Raw genomic sequence first — 17,934 nt, forward strand, 5'->3', positions numbered from 1 at the left:
ACGGAGCACGGCAGTCAGCTGTTTTGCAACGAAGAAAGTCCAAACCCCAAACAAAAGTTGTCACTCTGAAAAACCACAGTCTCCTGACTAAAACGCGTTGATATTTGATTCTCTAAAAATATCAACATATCAATCAATCACTCGTGCGTTTGGAAAGCTTCATGTTCAAGTTGTAACGTGTATTTTTTCTTGTCAGTGTTTTCGTGGTTTGAATACAGCAGTTCATTTCACAGGTAGGTCACAAAACTCGCTCGATGCATGTTTCTTCCGAGTGACATTGGTATACATATTCTTTCACATAGTACATTAAGTTATTTTAAAAGTGTGGATTAGTTACATTCTCTACATTTAGATTTGATAATGACTCAAATAGAGTTAAAATATCTTTTTGGATGCTTTAGTGAGTGCTCAACGATGAGTAGGCCTTGTTGAATCTGGTATATTATGGTCAAAGTATATGCTAATAATTTAATATTTTATTATGAAGCTTGAAAACAGACATTAAGTTAACCAGCAAACAGGAATGTATATTGTGTGCAGAACATCTTTCTCTTTTGCATTTCGTAGATCCTCAGGCTCACTCGTATATTGGATCCTTTTCATTTAGGTCTAGATATTTTTTGTCCTTCTTCAAAATAATTGGAATTGCGTTTTACAGCAATGGGAACTTGGAGACGTTAGAGTTTTTCTTTCCGCGTGCCGCCCAAAAGGGTTCGGCTGCCTGGGAGGCCGGTCGAGCCGGTCGATTGCGAAACCGTTGACCCGAGTGAATAATGGAAGTGTCTCTCCCTGCTGAGCGCTTTTCCCTTCTGTTTCCTTCTTCCTCGGCTTCGTTCATTTCGGACTGGGGAATTCTTTTCCCCCTTGCGGCCCAGAAGGGGATCTCCAGATCGCCTATAAAATAACAGAATCTCTTATATGGTTACTTATAGATAAAGTGGTTTCAATTTAGTTTCTGTCGGTCAGTGAAGATCACCTTTCTTTCCTCTGGTCGCCCAGAAAGGAACACCGTCACCACCGTCCGCTGCATATTTTTTTCCTCTTGCAGCCCAGAAAGTGCCATCGCGTTTGTCGTACACGGCTGCTACGAAGGGCTCCATTACCACACTGTCTGGCCAATTGCCTTCAATTGAGGCTTTTTTACCTCGAGCAGCCCAAAACATATCTTGATCAGTATTTCCAGCAATCTGTCAACATTTTTTAAAATTTAAATACCTCAATATTTAAATCAATTGAAACTGTAAACACTTACCGCCAATGTCGCCCAGCCAGAAGCTAGCACAAAAATAATTTTGATTAGTTCCATTTGTATGAAAGGGAATTTTTGTTTTTTTAAACTATTGCGTGCGCGACTGCAGCGACAGCGTTGTTCCTTCTTCTTTTCAACTGTCTTTGCTGTTACGGCGTCTCAATCCCAGCCTTATTTATACTGCGGACCCGTCAGAACGACCATCCTACGTCTCCGAGAAGACGTTGGGCGTTTGCGCTGTTGAAGACCGCGGCGCCTTCGGTCCGCCACGGGGGCTTAATGAATGAAAATGTAGTCGAGTTTTTTCGTGCTCTCCTCTACGTTTCTGTTCTTCTCCGTACGTAACTCTTGTGTGACATCTTCTATTCGCTTTGCAATCCACCAACAACGTGATTAGTACAGGTTCCAATGTTCCCCTTTCTTAATTGGGTAGACCGCCGCGAGCCGCGATCACTGCGCAATTAATCGGACAGCAAATCGGTTTCCGGTGGCCCATTTATCCAACACATTGTCGTCATTTGTATAATGATTACCGAGTCTGTCAAAGCCGCAACCAAACGACTCTACTTTCCAGTTTAGTTGAATGTGATTCATAGCCAGTTATTGTACTGATTACTGAATTCACTTTATTGTAATTTTTACCCAGTCTGCTTCTTTTTTTAAAAAAAGAATCATTATAATATTCAAGGAATTTCTGACGTTGTTATCAACTACTAAACAAGACGAAGAAAATAATAATAATAATAATATTCAGCTTATTTTGGTAATTCCTCCGTTATTTGGTGGTACGCTTCTTCGCATCAAGCAAATCTCGTTTTCGCTCCTTGTTTTTATTGCCTCCCGCCGCGAAATAAGAAAAGGCAAAGAGCCGTGAGATGAGATCTCCAAAAAAAAGCTGTCGAGCAGAAACAATCCAATTTGCCTATGTCGTATCCTAGTCGTCGTTGCCCCTGTGTCTTTTTATACATACACAAAACGGACTCTGAGACGCATCTACTGTATGGGTTCAATCTCTTGAATTGTGTGTGTGTATTTTCTTATGCCTACTAGAGTATATCAGAGGTGGAGGATCGCTGTGCCATTCCTTGATTCGTCGACGCCATGAAGTTCCGCTTTTGTGGCGATTCTGAAATACCAGATTGGTTGCTCACCCAAATGGCTACTCTTTCTCGTTTGGTGAGTTGCTTTTAACCCGTCCAAATTCCAATAGTGATTAATGATTCTTATTGATTTCTCTCTCTATTGGCAACGATTTCTCATTGTAGAGTTCAGTGAAGGCGAAGTTGCTTACCCAGCACGTCGCTCGACATTTGTCCGGACAAGAGATAGACGTGAGTATTCTGCATGGTGTGCGTCATTTGTTGATTAGAATGCAAGCAGTGACTGTGGTTCATTTTGTTCTTTTCATGCGGAACGCAGCTGGAGAAGAGTAATTCTTTACTGGCCGACTCTAAGCTACGTAAGTTGCTTTCGCCATTTATTATGGATGTGTTTGTTGGTTAGCAGCGGTTGTAAAGGGATTGAGCAGAGGCGTTTTTACCCCCCTCCGACTTGAATGTAGTTTCGCGGAAAAATTTGCCATAGCAAACGGTTCAATCCGTGATTGCGTTTGACTTGAAGGGAATGAACGACGACTAGTCTCCTTAGGGAATCATCAACGTTGTTTTCCTGTTTCAAAATAGATTTAAAATCCAGATTATTCCTATATATAACCTTTTGTTTTTCTGTCTTTTCACGCCCAGCTGAAAGCGATGTTAAATCGCTGCTCGGCTCCATCCAGTTTGTCTTGACATCTGCGTCACGTTTCTCTACTGGAGAGGACCACCTGCGAGCTGAATTACAACAAGTTGGACTTCCTCGTGAACATGCCGCCGCCCTAGCCAAAGTCTATCATGACAATACTGATTCAATTCGGAAGAATTTGATTCAAGACAGCCTAATGAGTGAGTATGATTTTGCATTTTGTTACACTGCGATTCTTATCTTTTATTTACTAAAAAAACAAACTAAGTTGCCAAATGCTACCTAAGAACTGGAAAAGAGCTCTTAATTAAAACGATTCGTGTCCAGCATTCGGGCGACTTAACAAAACGAAATGAATTTAGGGTGTGCCTGTTGTTTTAATTAGACTAGGCGAGGCCCAGTTCTTCTTCAATTAAACGTTTTGTGTTGTGTATTAAGCCCTTTCAGAGTCCAGTGTGTATACAAGGGAAATGGGAAAGGCCGTGGGAAGCTCGACAGTTTGGTTCAAATTCTGGCGTGGATTTCCAACGGCAGGAATCTCAAACGAAATCACGGTCGTATACCTGTAGCGTAGGCCAAAATCAATTTGGACGTTTTTATTTGTCTTTGCGTCCTATCGGGAAGGACGCTACGCTAGGAATCGTAAAAGGATGAGGTGGAAATGTTACTTCCGATTGTGATGTATGAACCAGTGAAGCGGATGCTGAGCTGACTTGTTTGCACGACTGCCTCGCAGCCCCGACTCGTGTGCTGTTTCCCCGTAGCAACCTGGGTTTCTCCATTGGATCTCAACTAACGAACAGACGCGATTTCATTAGCTCTTTACCGCTTTACTATAGGAGTTCTTTGAGAAAGAAAATGATTGAACATCCCGAAATAGGCTGTCGAGAAGAACAAACATTCTCGATCTACCTCACTTGTCCTCTAGACGGAAACCAATTAAACTGCCTCGTTTCCTATTGATATCAAGTAATTCATATCGAGAGCTTTGATTATTTGTGTACGTTCACGTCAGACGAGGCTCGGGAGTGCTAAGACACAGATTAATTTTCGCCAGTAAACTCGGCGTATACGTAGGCAGCGCGTCATCGAACGATGCAATTTAATTATTTAACGTCATCTATCCTTGATTATTCGTGTAATAACTGAAAGTAATAGTAATCCACAACAGGAAAAAATGAATTTCATTCTGAATTACAGTGAACAAGTTGCAGGACATCACTTGGCGGATAGTCGACGGAACCCACTTAATCGAGTTGACATTATACATCAAAGAAGGGCTGGCATCGGAAATCCGTACCGTTTCAATGATGGCAGATCCAGCGAAATTGCAAACTTTACTTTACGGTCAGTTTGTTTCTACGAATTTAATGAATTTGAATGTTACAACACATTCGTTTTTATCAGCAGATATGGAGAGAGTTCGAAATTTAATTGCCAAACACGGGTTGGCTGATGGGAAAACTGAAGACATTTAAAAAGAATACGTATTACATTGCATTGTGACAAGATGATGAAGTGATGTTATTTAATTCATAATCCTGGCATTATGTAGGCAATGTTATCCAATATGCGGCTGAGAGTCTCGGGAGGGCAGCCATTTGTCTCGGGTGTAAGGCGTGTGAGACAGAGCAAGGGTCCGAGAGCGCACACGACCGAGTCTAGCAGAACAGATAGGCTTCCAGAGACGGCGATTTGTCCCTGCATGAGAAAATCATAAAACTTGTTGTCAGTTCGGCGACATTTGGATGCTGAGAGATTTATTTATGTACGTTTTGCTCCTTCAGCCGCGAGCCGATGACGGAAAGAGATTCCCCCAGGAGATGAAGGTGCGTAGCCACATCCAGCGGTTCCAGCTCATGAGCTCTAGGCTGCACCACCGAGGGAGGCGAGCCGAGCGTGGAGCTGTCATTCTCGGCACTGCGACAGGTTAAAAACTTTTGTTAATTAGTTCCTTAGAGCGTGTCATTTTCTCAGGTTTCTTACATGGTAACATTGTCGAATCCATCAGAGCTTGTGAAACGCTGTCGCTGCTTCGCTGGGCTGAGTGGCTTGACTGTACCACGAGCACCTAGTAGTAGAAAGTGTTTACACAACACAAATCTCGGTTGAAAAAAGAATTCTTATTTAGTACCTGCAAAGACGCGTTTCGGAGAAACGGTTGGCTTAACTCGGCTGACCGGTTGCGGTTTCACTCCTGTTGAAATCATGCCTCCGGAAGATTTCGTTCCTTGCCGCATTGCCCGCCGTTTCCAGGTCTAAATTGGAATCTCTTTGTATTCTACATTAAAGTTAACCAAATGAAAATCGTGCTTACCATGCGCTCCGCTTGAGAAACAGTAGCCCAGAGCTCCCCAAGCCGTTTGGATACTTGCTCAAACTCTTTAATGTAGAAGTTTAGTTAAAATTGTTATCTCAAGTAGTTACATTTAACGTAGAAAAAAACTTACTGAGTTCGGGATTTTGACGGCTGACAACAGGACGCATTTCTTTTGACCAAAGCATGTAGGCTGTGAACCTCGTTTTCTAAAAAAGAAAAAAAAAAAAATACTATTAGATACTATCTTTCAAACGGGTGTGACATTGTACATACCCCTTTGTCTTTGCGTTGAGCTTTCTGACGAGCTGCAACCAACTTTCCATCTTTCAGAACTATTTTCTTCTTGGCATTTTCAAGAAGATAGAGAGAAGGTTGTTTAGTGTTTCCCATAAAGTTTGGGGGATCAGAGGGACCTGCTACGTCTACATCTGCTTCACTATCTGAATTTGTTTCAGGATCAATGTGGTCATCACTATCATCCTCCTCCATCTCAACCATCCCTTTCATGAAGTTGGAGTTATTGCCTTGGTGCTTCATCTTGTTGGCATGTTTCATCAAGCTGTCATCCTGCTCATAGTCATCCAATTGGCTGTTAGAGTCATCATGGTAAGTCTCAAGCTCCTCTTTATCCATTGAATTGCTGAATTCGTCACTGTCACCATCAGTAGATGCATCATCTTCATAAGTCTCTGTTTTCAAAGCTATTGGTGGTGGATTCACATTCTTTGGGATCCGTATTTGTAAAGGGGGGACTGTCAGAGCACTTCTTGCGGGTTCAACAGACTTTTTAGGCTTTCCTTTGGCAGCAGCTAAACAGAAACAAAACTCAATTATTGAACTCACTTTGTTAGTAAATTGTCCTTACAATTTGGCCCCCTTTTTGGACGAACGTCTGCTTCGTCTGGTGATTCATAGTCCAATAGTTTGGAAGACTTCTTCCTGACACGGCCTGATCGTGAGACACCAATTACTTCTAAAGAAATCAAAACCTGTTAGTAGTTTTCAAATTTAAAAAAAAAATGTTCCTTTCGTGTTATTGCTAACCCTCTTTACCAGCCATGTTGTTGCAGGTTTCTGAAAAAAGAATCGTAGTTCGGTAGTTGTTGTAAATGACAGCTATTAGTTGTAGCAGGCGGGAAATCTCAAAGTGCGTCTTAGCAACGGGCTTCCTTAGCAACGCGTCTTTATTAATTGACATTTCTAACGCTAGATGACAGCTATCTATATGCGGGAAATTTTCAGTTTGTTAGGCTTGTTTTTCTATCGCCGATTATTTTGAAACATTTCCAATGTTACATTAAGTCAGTTTTTTTTAAAGGTGAAAAAATCACTTCAAATAATTTAAATAATTAAGGAAATGATAACGGATGGCCGGCCGGATGCAATTATTTAAATTTTTCCGTTCAGAATGCGATTCAAAATTTACTCCGACTCTGACGTCAATCACGGTGCTGCCAAGAACAGAAAAAATAGAATTCTTACGCAACCTAATAACGAAGATCATTTGCATAGGCGCGAGGTAGGAATTCTAATTTTTTTTTACACTGATCAATATATCCGCTATTTGACTGTTGCAAATCAGCTAGCGAATATTTTTTTTAAATCAAGTATTACAAGATCGTTCTTGTAGAACGCTTAAATAACTGTTGAAATTGAATAGTATTGCGTGCATCGTATTTTGCGTATTACGTTCAGTAGTGTTGCGTAATGTAGCGTCAATTCAACTTCATTGAAAAACTAGGCTGTCGAATCCATTTAGGCATTTACTGCCAAGTCTTCACCAAACTTTAAAAAAATATAAAGGCGCATGTTTTCGTCTGACAACTTGAACGGCATTGCGTTAGTGAAGATGAGTGGCACCATACAAAACTCTATGGTTCGCTTTGATTATTCCTCGTAAATAAAGTAGTTTAATAGGACAGACGAGGCGATAAGCGAGAGTGACGAAAATCTTTTGGTGTGTTTAGAAGAGCAGCAATGAGCGGATGAGTTTCCTATTAAAATTCATTGAGCAATATTTGACCTACTTTGCAATAGACGTTTCAAAATTGTTACCAAAAGATCAAAGTACAGCTAGATCAGAAGCTTTAAAAACCCTACAACAGCATCAACGCAAAGTAGTGAACCTGTCTAGACTCTTCGTCAGCAAGAACGGGTTGAGACGTTCGTATAACGTGGCGAGAGCCAATCATTTTCAATTTTTCATTTTATTCAGTGTATAGAGAGGCATCTGTTAATTTGAATAATTCTTATTCATTTTTGCATTGCCCTTCTTGCCAAACGAACAAACATGAGATTCTCTGCGAGGCACGCAATGCCCGTGGCAAGTTTTCATTTGAACTATTGATTTTTTACTTCTATTTCTCATCTTCTTTATTTTTGAAGGGGCTCGTTGTGGCAATTTTGCTATTCACTGCTGGACTGGGAGACAGCCACCCGTTGAACGATGAAACAAAGAAAGTCGATTCTCATTCTTGCGTATGTAAATCTTGTTCGGAGAAGAGTGTAGATGTCGAGTGCGCAAACAAATTCTCTGCTAGAGAAATCCAATCCATCTTAAATCGGACGGACTTTGTCGGCGATCTTTTCGAACTCCATTTGAGAATCTCGTCGCCAGTTGTCAGTTACATTCCAGCTAACTTGCTGAGCGGCAGAAGCTTTAACCGAATTTTCATTTATTGTGGAAATGATTCGGCTCCGACACAACTCAGAATCGATCCAAATGCATTCCGCACTACCAGCCACCGCACCGACATCTTCAGAATCTTTAATTGTGATTTAAGTCAGCAGGACGATTTGGCCTTTTTGACTGATTTCATCAAATTGGCAAGCTTGTCTTTACAAAGCTCTTCTAACATTCACAGTTTTGCAAAGCTGCCTGTTTTGCCAAATCTGAAATCGCTCACCATTTTCAACTGCTCCGGTTTGGAAAGACTGGCAATGTTTCCTATTTCTGCCATCCCCGCTGGGCTGAAGGAACTTGATTTGGCATTGAACATGTTGAATGACCAAAAGATGGAAATGATATTGAATTCGATTGTTTCGTCGTCTTCGGCCAGAACTTTGGAAATGTTGAGATTAAGCGGGAACCGGTTGACGCAAATTCCTCAGTACAGAATACTTTCTTCTTTCACTCAACTAAGCCACCTCTATCTTGATGGAAATTCGATTCCATCGATCGCCAAGGGATCGCTTGACTTTTCTTCTCAGATGCCCAATTTAACCGTGTTAAATCTTATGAATATTGGTCTCACGGAGGTTGAACCCAAAGCCTTTAAATATGGTAAACGTTTGAAAAGAAAACAAAAACAAAATTTGTTGACGATTTTTTAATAACTTCCTCTTTTCTTGAAAGTAAGCGCCAAAGTCCATCTTGATGTCAACAACTTGACACGATTCGACTCTTCCGTTTATAAACAAATGCTGAAGCGAAGCGTTGAAACCGGGCGTGGAGGACTAACTTTTACTTCAAGTAACTTGACTTGAACATTTTTACAACCTTTTATAAACTAGTTAGTAATCCGTTATTTTATTTTATTTTACAAGATTTGGTTGACTGCAGTGATTGCAGACTAGTCTGGCTGATCAGAAACAACCGTCACTTGTTACCCTCCGTTCGGGGAACCTGCGTCACCAACTCCACTAATAGCGCTAAATTTGAAGACGTGAAAATCAGTGACTACGATCATTGTGGTGACATTCACGATGGGGATGATGATTCCAAATCGTCGTCGTGGTTCTACTTCTTTTTACTCAAATTAGTTGGAGTCAGATTGTAAAAGCTAGAAAAACTGTTAGCTAGTGGTTTTATTACCCAACCAAAAGTTCGTTGTCCTTGTCTTGTTGTTCCAAAATCCAGTTTGAGCTGTTTTTTGTTTTTTTTTACTGGCGTTGAAAACTTGAATGTTGCCACATTCTTATGCAATGCAACAAAAATAATCCGCCTTTTGAAAGAAACTTGTTTTACTCGTCTTTCTAGTTGCTTTTTTTGTTGTTGCCCTTGGTCTGGAAAGATGGCCATCAGTTTTAAACCGTTCTCTCAAGTTCTATATGGGCTAACGAGTTTTACCAATTAGTTGGTGAGCCATTCGGGTGTAAATAGTCACACTGCTTTGCATTGTCTTGTTGGACAGCTGTCAACTTTTTGCCGAAATACTTGCCAACTTTTATACATATGTACCGTATTAAGATTTAAAAAGTTGAAACGAATGCTTCACTTTTTTTTCGACTCGAGTTTCCTTATTAGTGTGGTCAATGGCCTCTCAACAATCGTTTGATTCTTTTCCCACGTTTACATAATGGGATAGCTATAGCACTAACATTTTCTTGTGAAATACCTTGTGTAATACTAACGTGTAAATTAAAAGAGTATTCACAAACCTTTTTAATTACACGATAGGCTTCAAAAAATGATACATGATCGTAAAATGAACTGAATACCCCAAACATTTGGGATTAAAGAACCTGTCTTTTTTGTTACATAATTTATATTTAGATGATTTATACCGATTCTTTGAATACGCCTAACTAATACTGTATGGAATACTATATCGACAACACAAAATACCAAACAAAAGTAGTTCAACTATCCTTATACAGCATTTTCCGTATTCTATCTCATTCCTAAATATATTTGAAATTTGAAAACCTGTTCCCGAATGCTTTGCATCAAGGTAGGGGATGGATGTTCCAAATAGTTGTGTTTGTTTTTTTGCGCTTCAATGCATGCCATTGTAGAGCAAATTTTTTCAGACGGATTCATGCGCGATTTGAGTTGGTATATAATTTGGGAAGACTTGTTTGTTGAAAGATAATCATTACGCCATTTGTTTTACACACAAGGGAAGAAGAAGATAACCAACGCCTGTTTTTTGGCACCCAGCAGTCAAAGACATGGCGAGGTTTAATCTTTGATCTGGAAGAGAAAGAGCAAGACGAGTTGGTTGGATTGCTTCCGCTCAAACGCTCGTTCCTTCAAGCTGGCCCAGTGTTCGGACAACTGCTGTGTGCGTTTGTTGATTTCTTCGGCCAGATGATGTCCTCTGGCTAGCTTTTGACCCGACTGGATGACGCGCTGGACGTCAGGATCGTGGATTTGCATCGCCTGCAGGATCGATTGAGTTTCTTTGATGAGAGCTCTCACCGTGTCGATATCCTTTCCACGGCCCGCAATGACTTCGTGCTTCTTGGCTATCCATTCTTCTTCCACATCCATTTCGTGGAAGAGCTGGTAGGCCTTTAGAGCATCGACCAACTTTCGCTGGCGCTCACTCTGGAGAGGTCCAAGTCCATCGAATCGCTTGACAACCACATCCTGTATTTTCGTGATAATTTAGTCGGATGTTAATTTACAAGCGATATGTAGTAAGGAACTTACCTTTTTGCTCAAAATATTTTTCAGGTCGAAGTGACCGCATTCTGAGAACTGCTGAGCGGCCGTCACAATGATATCGATGATATCCTTGTGGGTTTTGATGTCTCGTTCGAGAAGGGCGTGTTCCTTGGTTAAAAGTTCGACGCTAGCCAAATCACTGCCAAAGTCTGGGCTGGATAGGGTGGCTTCGACTTCGGCCAGCCAGGCAGTCATATTGTCGATTCCGTGATTGAATTTCTCCAGTTGCCACGCTTGGGACATGTGAATACTTTTCAATTCAGTGGCGGCCAGAAGGACTTCCCACATTTTGAGAACGTCGGTCAGGTGAGCTTGGATTCTGCAAGTCAATAATAATTTTAAAAAAAAATCTATTTAAGAAGCTGTGCGAATGTAGAGTTGAGCGCCGCATAACATACTTGGTGAGCATTTCAACGCGATTCTTGCGAGACATGACATCCTCTTCGAGTTTTTTGTGGTTGTCCATTTTCAGGTTTAAATCTGTCGGGCTCAAATGGCCATCGTCCGACATCAAACCGATGGTTTCGTTGATCCAGGTTTTGGTTGGATGGCAATCTTTTTCGAATTGCTCTAAACGCAGGAAATCCTCGAGCAGTCCTCGCAGTAATTTAGCCTCTGTAGCGACTGATTGGAGAGTTGGTTTTTTGCCGTCTTCAGGTTGAATGACCTTTACAGGGCCATTGTTGGAAGATGAACGTTAAAAACGACCGGGAATTTTCAGGCACAGAAAAATGGCTTATTTTACCTCCATAGGTTGGGCATCGGCCAACTCCTCTTGCCCGAGCATTTGACGTTTCAATGCCAGCTTCCGCATTCGCTGCCAAGATTGTTTCAGTTCCTATACGTATGTAAAATTGAGAGACTTTAAAAATAGGACGATTCAAGCTAATCGTGATTCTCGATATCCAACGTCAATGTTTACCTCTCTCCGGCGCCTGATGACAATCTCGTCAGGGTGTTTACTCTCTATCAAAAGATCGGCCAATTTCATTACGTCATTGACGTGCGATTCTTGCGCTGCAACTTCTTCGTTGAATTTTGCATATTTCTGTTTCATTATCAGCTGGGAATCTTTTTCGGATTTTAAATCTTCGGGCCAGACAATAACTTCCTGTGCGCGGTCGCCCAAAGAAAGGCATTGGGTTAACTTGACAAGATAAATTGCAAAAAAGGTGAAGTTGTTATTTTACCTTGTAATTAATCCAAAACATCATTTGATCGCAAAGATGCTGGAATTCGACCAGTTGCTCCTGACCGGCCATTTCTTTCGGCGACATGATCTCCCCCATAGTTAATATCAGAAACGCTCTTGGTTGAGGCGCAGAACCGATTCCTACCGTACCACACACAGGAATATACAGCTTAGCACTACGGACTCGACTAGTCTGTACGCTGTATCAAGACTCCTTGACGTATATTGCCCTCCCTCACCAAATTCTATAAATAAAAAGGAAGATCGGACACCACGACCGGAGTAAGGGCCTTTTGTGTGACGTGCTGGCAACTGATCACATCTGGAACTCTTTTGAAAAATTTTAACAATAGCACTTCCATCAGTTTTATAATTCCCTTTCTACATTATTACAACAGTTTTCCGGTGTTTTTTTTTTTTTTTTAATTAAATTTATCTCTCAGATATTGTATAGGTTTGTGATCTAGCTGTCGTGAGAAATCGTAGATGGTTAGGGTCGCTCGAAATGTTGAGGCGGAACTGAATCATTACACCTGTCAGACTTAACCTCAGACAACCCCAAAACCCGATGTCTGCCACTACATCAGTGATTATACTTACATTGAATGAACTCGATTCAACAAGTAAGCGTGACGTAATTTCTACACGGATAACTTGTTTTTGTTTTTAGAATAGGAGGAAGAAAACAGGTTTTTTCTTGCTGGGTTATTTGGTTCTTTTTTTTTTGTAAAATAATAAAAAAAGACACCAGTATTACTAGTGGACATGATGCCGAGCATATGGTGCTGGCTTGCTGGGCACAGCAAAACTGTGTTTGGTCAAAATATGTATATCCAGATGCATATAAGGGAGACGCATCTTAACCGTAACTGTTCATTTTCCCCTGTGTCGGATACCCATCACACGCTCATTGTTGGCTGCTCCTGAATATCAACTATGAAATTGATTTCTTTTCTGTGTCTTTTGCACGCGTGCTTTGTAACAGAACGTTTACCAATGGTAACAATTCCTAAACTTGGCCAAGTGCGTGGATCGAAAATGGTTTCAGTGGCCGGGAAAATGTTTTACGCTTTTCGCGGAATTCCGTACGCGCAGCCGCCAGTTGGAGATCTTCGATTCCGCGTAAGTTTTACAAAATGATTGACTGTCTTGAAATAGCCGCCCGCGCTAAGTTCCAACAATTTTAGGATCCCGTAGCTGCTGATCCATGGTTTGGCAAAATTTTTGACGCTAGCCGAGAAGGTCCCACCTGTATGCAATATCACGGGAATCTCCGGCTTATTCTTGGAGTAGAAGATTGTCTCACGCTGAATGTCTACACGCGTAAAGTAGGATTTATTTCTTTATTCCAGTTGGCTTTGTGAACAAATTTCTCTTTTACGTAACAACGATCACACACGCAGTTGGATTTTACAAATAGTGGGAAGCCGGTCTTGGTATGGATCCCTGGTGGCGCTTGGTATAAAGGGAGCGGGAATGGCGTGGCAAATGCCTGGGGACCTGGTTATTTTATGGATCGAGATGTTGTTTTTGTAACGATGAACTATCGACTTGGCCCCCTAGGTGCGACTGCTATTTTATTTTTGTTCAGTGAGGTAGGTATAATCGGTATAATCATTTCTGTATTTGATTCAGGTTTTTTAAGCACCGAAGATAGTGAAGCTCCAGGAAACTATGGACTTTTGGATCAAACGATGGCCTTGAGGTATTTCCAGCATTTTGTTATTTTAAAAAAGATTTTTGTTTCATTAATTTGCATTTTGTATGTCAACATTTGGGAAGATGGATTCGGGACAACATTCGCTCATTCGGTGGCGACCCGGATTCAGTTACAATATTCGGTTGCAGCGCTGGGGCTGCCAGTGTTCATTATCATATTTTATCACCTCATTCTAAAGGTATATAACGAAAGCCTCTTTTACTATAAAAGGTTCATCAACTCTCATCGGACGTTCTCACATGTTTAGGGCTATTTCATCGAGCCATCTTGCAGTCAGGTTCATCGCTCAACTCTTGGGCGATAGGAAAATCTGTAGGGTCGTATACGCAGCAACTGGGCCAATATTTTAATTGTCCACAATCAAACTCCAGCGCATTGTTGACGTGTTTGCGAAAAGCACCAGCTAGAAAGATGGCTGGGTTCCGAAGGCAAATTCAGGTAGGTACCGAGCAGAAATCTTTGTTGATATGGTAAAGCCACCAGAGATTTAAAAAAATGTTATCACCCGAATCATGCTCATTTCGTTTTATATAGATTATGTTAGAATATCCGATCGCATTTGGACCACGTATTGATATCGAGAGAAAATCGCCTTTCCTTCCTGGACATCCAAGAGAACTTATGGAATCTAAGCAATTCAATTCAGTACCTGTAATTTCAGGACTCAATAAAAATGAGGGTGCTTTGGTTATACTCAGTAAGTAGCGTAACATAGAAGGAAAAAGCTCAATCATCCCTTTCGTGTTTCAATGGATTGATATTTCATTTCATTGTTTTTAAATTGGTATTTTACAGTGCTGCTTTCCAATAATGGCGAATTATTGCGAAGATTTAACAAAGATCCTGTAAAATATCTTCGTCTCGTAGTGAATTCGGACGATATAGACGATGACATTGTTAAACAGATATCAGATCGCTATTTTGCTTTAGATAAGCCGTTTCATCCGAACCAGATTTCCAAATTAGCAGAGGTAGGTGAAAACATTTGCTAATTTTTTTCGCATTTTTTACATCTTAATAATAACTGATATCTTATGCGATTTCAGATATTTTCTGACTATGCATTCTTTCAAGATTTAGACGAATCAGTTGAGTTATTTAGTAAATATAATGACGAGGCGACCTATTACTATATGTACAATCATACCAGTCAGTTTACTTTGCAGAGATTTTTGGGTGTATCTTCTAGTCTCGATTTAAGTAAGAACATTTAAATTTTTACTAACTAAATATTTGTTGCATAACATCTATTGCTTTACCATATCGTAGGCGGTAGTCATGTAGATGAAGTTTTCCTTATGTTTTCTCACCTAATTCTTCCTCGCTTGCGTTCATCGAAAGATATTAAAGTATCAAATATGCTGCTCGACCTATGGACTACGTTTGCAAAAGACGGGTATGTAAAACAATAGAAGCCTGTTGAACAAGTCATTAAATTGCATACGCATTTTAAAACGCAGCATACCCCGAAGCAGCCTTTTACCTCAAGACTGGATCCCTACCAAGGAAGAACAGCCACGATATCTCAGAATAGAAGCCGAACATCCTGCTTTGGTGAATGAGTCCATGCCATTTTATCAGCGTATACAATATTGGAAACACAAGTTGCGCAGATAATACTTTCTTACAGAACAGCTGTTGAAACACGCTATAATAAACCGATCCAGCGATCCACGGCGGACCACAATTTTAAGTCTTGTAATTTAATTTCATGCTAATTAACATTAAATTTCTGCGTAGATCTCATTAGAAAATATAGACGTTTCTTTATGTCTTATAGTTTTAAGGCTAAGTTATTATTCGATTTTGCTAGATAAATGAAATTCGGAGATATATCACTTGCCACTTGGACAAAATCGATAAAATCGTTGGAGCTCTATTGACGGACATTTAAAATATTAAAAATTCAATGGAGTTCTACTGTCGGCCATGAAAATAATTTTAAAATCGTCGGAGTTCTATTATCGGACATGAAAATAACTTCAAAAAATATTGGAGTTCTATTGTCGCGTAGTGGAGTTCTACTGTCGGGCACTGGAGTTCTATTGTCGGGTAGTTAAATAATATTTAAAAAAGGAATTCTTATGTCTTTAGATTTCTACTGTCGTTGGAGTTCTACTGTCGCATACAAAGAAATTTTTAAGAATTATTTAAAATATTGGGGCCGGGTTCTATTGTCGGTGGAGTTCTTCTGTCGCCATACCGGCGGATTGTTCCTCCATCCCCCAGGTGACGCTTGTGTCTTCGTGAGGAAGAAATATTTGTCATTTGTTTCCGAGACGTTGACTGAGAGTGTATTCCAAATTCATTACGGAATTGAGGTGTCGATCTACATTTTCAGCCATTAAATGTAATTGGTAGTGCTAGTTTGGATTTCTTAAATTTAATTAATCTTTGACGTCTCTGTCTAAATTTACAGGCATTCTGGCATATAATTTCACTTTGCCAATGTGATGACGTGGGTCGGAACTGCTCTGTCCATCTTGTCGAAATGTCAACCATTGTTAGCTGTACGTCTCATCTCATGCATAAACACTTCAGAGCTAGTAAAGTAATTTTGTTGATCAATCTCCCTGCAATAATGCAATAGGTTTTATTAGTTGATTTTCAGGTCGGAGATGGAGATCCCTTTGCTCAACTGTTGCAGAAATTTAGAACACGACAAAGTCTGAGCTTCATGGCTGTAGTATCATTAATGTCATTTTGTTGCAGCCAGCTGGTGAAAAGTGTAATTGAGTCTTGTTGAGCTGCAGCTGCTGCATGCATTTTATCAAGCTGGTGTTATTCCAAGTGTCACTGCACAAAAACTTATAAGTATGTTAACTTATAAGACTACCTCAATTCTTTCCCCTCATTGAGCGATGCCCGAGCCAGAATTGTAACACTCCAGGTCTGAAAAGAAGGAAACAAAACAACATTTGATTTCCTGTTATAAGTAACTCTCTCCCCTCATGTAGGTGAAATTGAGCTCTTTGAAATTGGACAACCATGCCAAGGATAAATTCCTCTGTTTCCTGTACCGGCTAGACGTTTTGTAAGAAACACTTCAGAACTATTCAGGTAAATATTTTCAACTTTCTAACTGTGAGACTACAGACTTAGTTAGTCGGTGACTATCTCTTAACTTATTTGGGTTGAATTTTCAGTTGTCTACCTTGTTAATGCTTGCTAGCTGTAGGTTCTTCTGCAACTTTTATTATTCTGAAGGATTGTGTTTGTATAGTTTACTTTAACTTATGTCATTTTTATTTTTGTAATTTAAGACATTGTTTCCTTGATAGTTGATAGTAATTGAGTTTTTTTAATAAATAGGATTATCAGTCTAGTAAAAGGATGAACTTCTTTGTTGCTGCCCAACGTACATATGGATTTGATGCAGCCAGCTGAGGGCTTTAACTCTTGTAAATAATGTAAAGTGACGTTGATTCATCTAGATTAATTCATTTATTTCATTCTGGTTATAGGTTTAGTGTTTTATGTTCGCGTAGTTGCTGTCCGATGTGGCACGTTGTTGAAGCCTATGCTGGTGAAGGATCTTTCTACATCAAGTTCAATTGGCCGTTCCTTGGTGCTGATGTTGTGTTACCGAAGTTGCATCATATTTTGTTAAATTGTCATCGTGACTATTGCAGTTTTACCGTTTATTCAGAATTAAGTTCAGAAGCAACAAAAACAAATATGGGATGTTCATGTCAAACAAATAATAAACATGTTTCCGGGATTGGGAAAGGAAAGTGGTGGATGTTGGAGGGGGGATATTTCAAGTTTGGATAAAAATTCAGTTAATCTATAACCCTACAAACGTATCCCTACCAATTAATCTCCAAACCCCACAAACATATACCTTCCAATCCTTCAAACCCCGAAAACATACACCTACCAACCCTTAAATCTATACCCTTAACCCCATAAACCAATGTCAACCCTTAACCATGTAATATCTGTAATAAATAAAAAAAAAAAACACTATATGAAATAATTTTTATTTTCTTTTTAAAATGTTCAAAAAATTCAATAAACTGAGCGTCCGGTTCAAAGCCATTTTCTTCTGCACGAGTTTAAACGCAACCCGCCACCACCGCTGCGGCAATGAGACAAAAAGCGTTGGTTTAGTTTTGCGGAAATCTGCGTCAGTCAGGTTACAAGTTTTCAAAATCAAACTTCTGTCGAATTTTGCATCTAGTCTACTAGTGCAAGTAGCTATCCTATGTATTTGGTAGTTAAGAAGATGGTTATTGTTTAAAAAACAAAAACGGTGATTGTTTTGGCTACTCAGAACACCCCATTGTTTTTTTCTTAAACAACCATTTTCTTAACT

The 17,934-nt window shown here is 40.0% G+C and overlaps 6 protein-coding genes and 1 long non-coding RNA gene across 16 annotated transcripts; 4 read left to right on the forward strand and 3 right to left on the reverse strand.

The window, feature by feature from the left end:
• Positions 1-32: 32 nt before the first annotated feature.
• On the forward strand, positions 33-4,600 carry LOC124199826 (COMM domain-containing protein 4-like). 4 transcript variants are annotated; one of them, XM_046595787.1, is made up of 8 exons: positions 46-233; positions 2,300-2,425; positions 2,515-2,580; positions 2,669-2,708; positions 2,992-3,192; positions 4,193-4,339; positions 4,403-4,479; positions 4,548-4,600. In XM_046595787.1, the coding sequence occupies exons 2-7, from the start codon at positions 2,351-2,353 to the stop codon at positions 4,468-4,470; spliced, it is 597 nt and encodes a 198-aa protein (XP_046451743.1). In that variant the 5' UTR covers positions 46-233; positions 2,300-2,350; the 3' UTR covers positions 4,471-4,479; positions 4,548-4,600. The 4 variants fall into 4 exon arrangements, with proteins under 4 accessions (XP_046451742.1, XP_046451743.1, XP_046451740.1 ...); XM_046595786.1 differs by lacking the exon at positions 4,548-4,600 and having other exon boundaries at positions 33-233; positions 4,403-4,506; XM_046595784.1 differs by having other exon boundaries at positions 4,193-4,479.
• LOC124199827 lies at positions 159-1,406 on the reverse strand. Its single transcript, XM_046595789.1, has 3 exons — positions 1,253-1,406; positions 977-1,187; positions 159-894 (listed from the first exon to the last, which is right to left on the reverse strand). The coding sequence occupies exons 1-3, from the start codon at positions 1,304-1,306 to the stop codon at positions 653-655; spliced, it is 507 nt and encodes a 168-aa protein (XP_046451745.1). The 5' UTR covers positions 1,307-1,406; the 3' UTR covers positions 159-652.
• Positions 4,116-6,517, reverse strand: LOC124199821 (HMG box-containing protein 4-like). 2 transcript variants are annotated; one of them, XM_046595779.1, is made up of 9 exons: positions 6,357-6,517; positions 6,178-6,285; positions 5,586-6,121; positions 5,443-5,518; positions 5,310-5,374; positions 5,127-5,250; positions 4,979-5,063; positions 4,765-4,912; positions 4,116-4,693 (listed from the first exon to the last, which is right to left on the reverse strand). In XM_046595779.1, exons 1-9 carry the CDS (start codon positions 6,508-6,510, stop codon positions 4,526-4,528), a joined length of 1,464 nt encoding a protein of 487 aa, XP_046451735.1. In that variant the 5' UTR covers positions 6,511-6,517; the 3' UTR covers positions 4,116-4,525. The 2 variants fall into 2 exon arrangements, with proteins under 2 accessions (XP_046451735.1, XP_046451736.1); XM_046595780.1 differs by having other exon boundaries at positions 6,366-6,516.
• On the forward strand, positions 5,783-15,303 carry LOC124199819 (venom carboxylesterase-6-like). Of its 2 annotated transcripts, XM_046595776.1 has the most exons (12): positions 5,783-5,918; positions 12,882-13,018; positions 13,084-13,224; positions 13,300-13,459; positions 13,532-13,601; positions 13,679-13,794; positions 13,864-14,054; positions 14,151-14,313; positions 14,412-14,587; positions 14,663-14,816; positions 14,886-15,012; positions 15,077-15,303. In XM_046595776.1, the coding sequence occupies exons 2-12, from the start codon at positions 12,893-12,895 to the stop codon at positions 15,231-15,233; spliced, it is 1,581 nt and encodes a 526-aa protein (XP_046451732.1). In that variant the 5' UTR covers positions 5,783-5,918; positions 12,882-12,892; the 3' UTR covers positions 15,234-15,303. The 2 variants fall into 2 exon arrangements, with proteins under 2 accessions (XP_046451732.1, XP_046451733.1); XM_046595777.1 differs by lacking the exon at positions 5,783-5,918 and having other exon boundaries at positions 13,317-13,459.
• On the forward strand, positions 6,619-9,775 carry LOC124199824. Its single transcript, XM_046595783.1, has 4 exons — positions 6,619-7,635; positions 7,698-8,595; positions 8,668-8,784; positions 8,859-9,775. The coding sequence occupies exons 1-4, from the start codon at positions 7,603-7,605 to the stop codon at positions 9,089-9,091; spliced, it is 1,281 nt and encodes a 426-aa protein (XP_046451739.1). The 5' UTR covers positions 6,619-7,602; the 3' UTR covers positions 9,092-9,775.
• LOC124199822 (spectrin alpha chain-like) lies at positions 9,634-12,143 on the reverse strand. Its single transcript, XM_046595781.1, has 6 exons — positions 11,895-12,143; positions 11,627-11,815; positions 11,450-11,542; positions 11,103-11,371; positions 10,690-11,023; positions 9,634-10,626 (listed from the first exon to the last, which is right to left on the reverse strand). Exons 1-6 carry the CDS (start codon positions 11,991-11,993, stop codon positions 10,216-10,218), a joined length of 1,395 nt encoding a protein of 464 aa, XP_046451737.1. The 5' UTR covers positions 11,994-12,143; the 3' UTR covers positions 9,634-10,215.
• Positions 15,304-15,848: 545 nt separating the features above from the next.
• Positions 15,849-17,592, forward strand: LOC124199828. Of its 5 annotated transcripts, none has more exons than XR_006877011.1 (6): positions 15,849-15,966; positions 16,036-16,162; positions 16,217-16,506; positions 16,574-16,676; positions 16,929-17,017; positions 17,081-17,592. It is a non-coding gene; the product is annotated as an uncharacterized LOC124199828 (long non-coding RNA). The 5 variants fall into 5 exon arrangements; XR_006877012.1 differs by having other exon boundaries at positions 16,228-16,506; XR_006877014.1 differs by having other exon boundaries at positions 16,036-16,167; positions 17,081-17,278.
• Positions 17,593-17,934: the final 342 nt, after the last annotated feature.

Source organism: Daphnia pulex, chromosome 8 (genome assembly GCF_021134715.1).
Source record: "Daphnia pulex isolate KAP4 chromosome 8, ASM2113471v1".
Taxonomy (NCBI): domain Eukaryota; kingdom Metazoa; phylum Arthropoda; class Branchiopoda; order Diplostraca; family Daphniidae; genus Daphnia; species Daphnia pulex.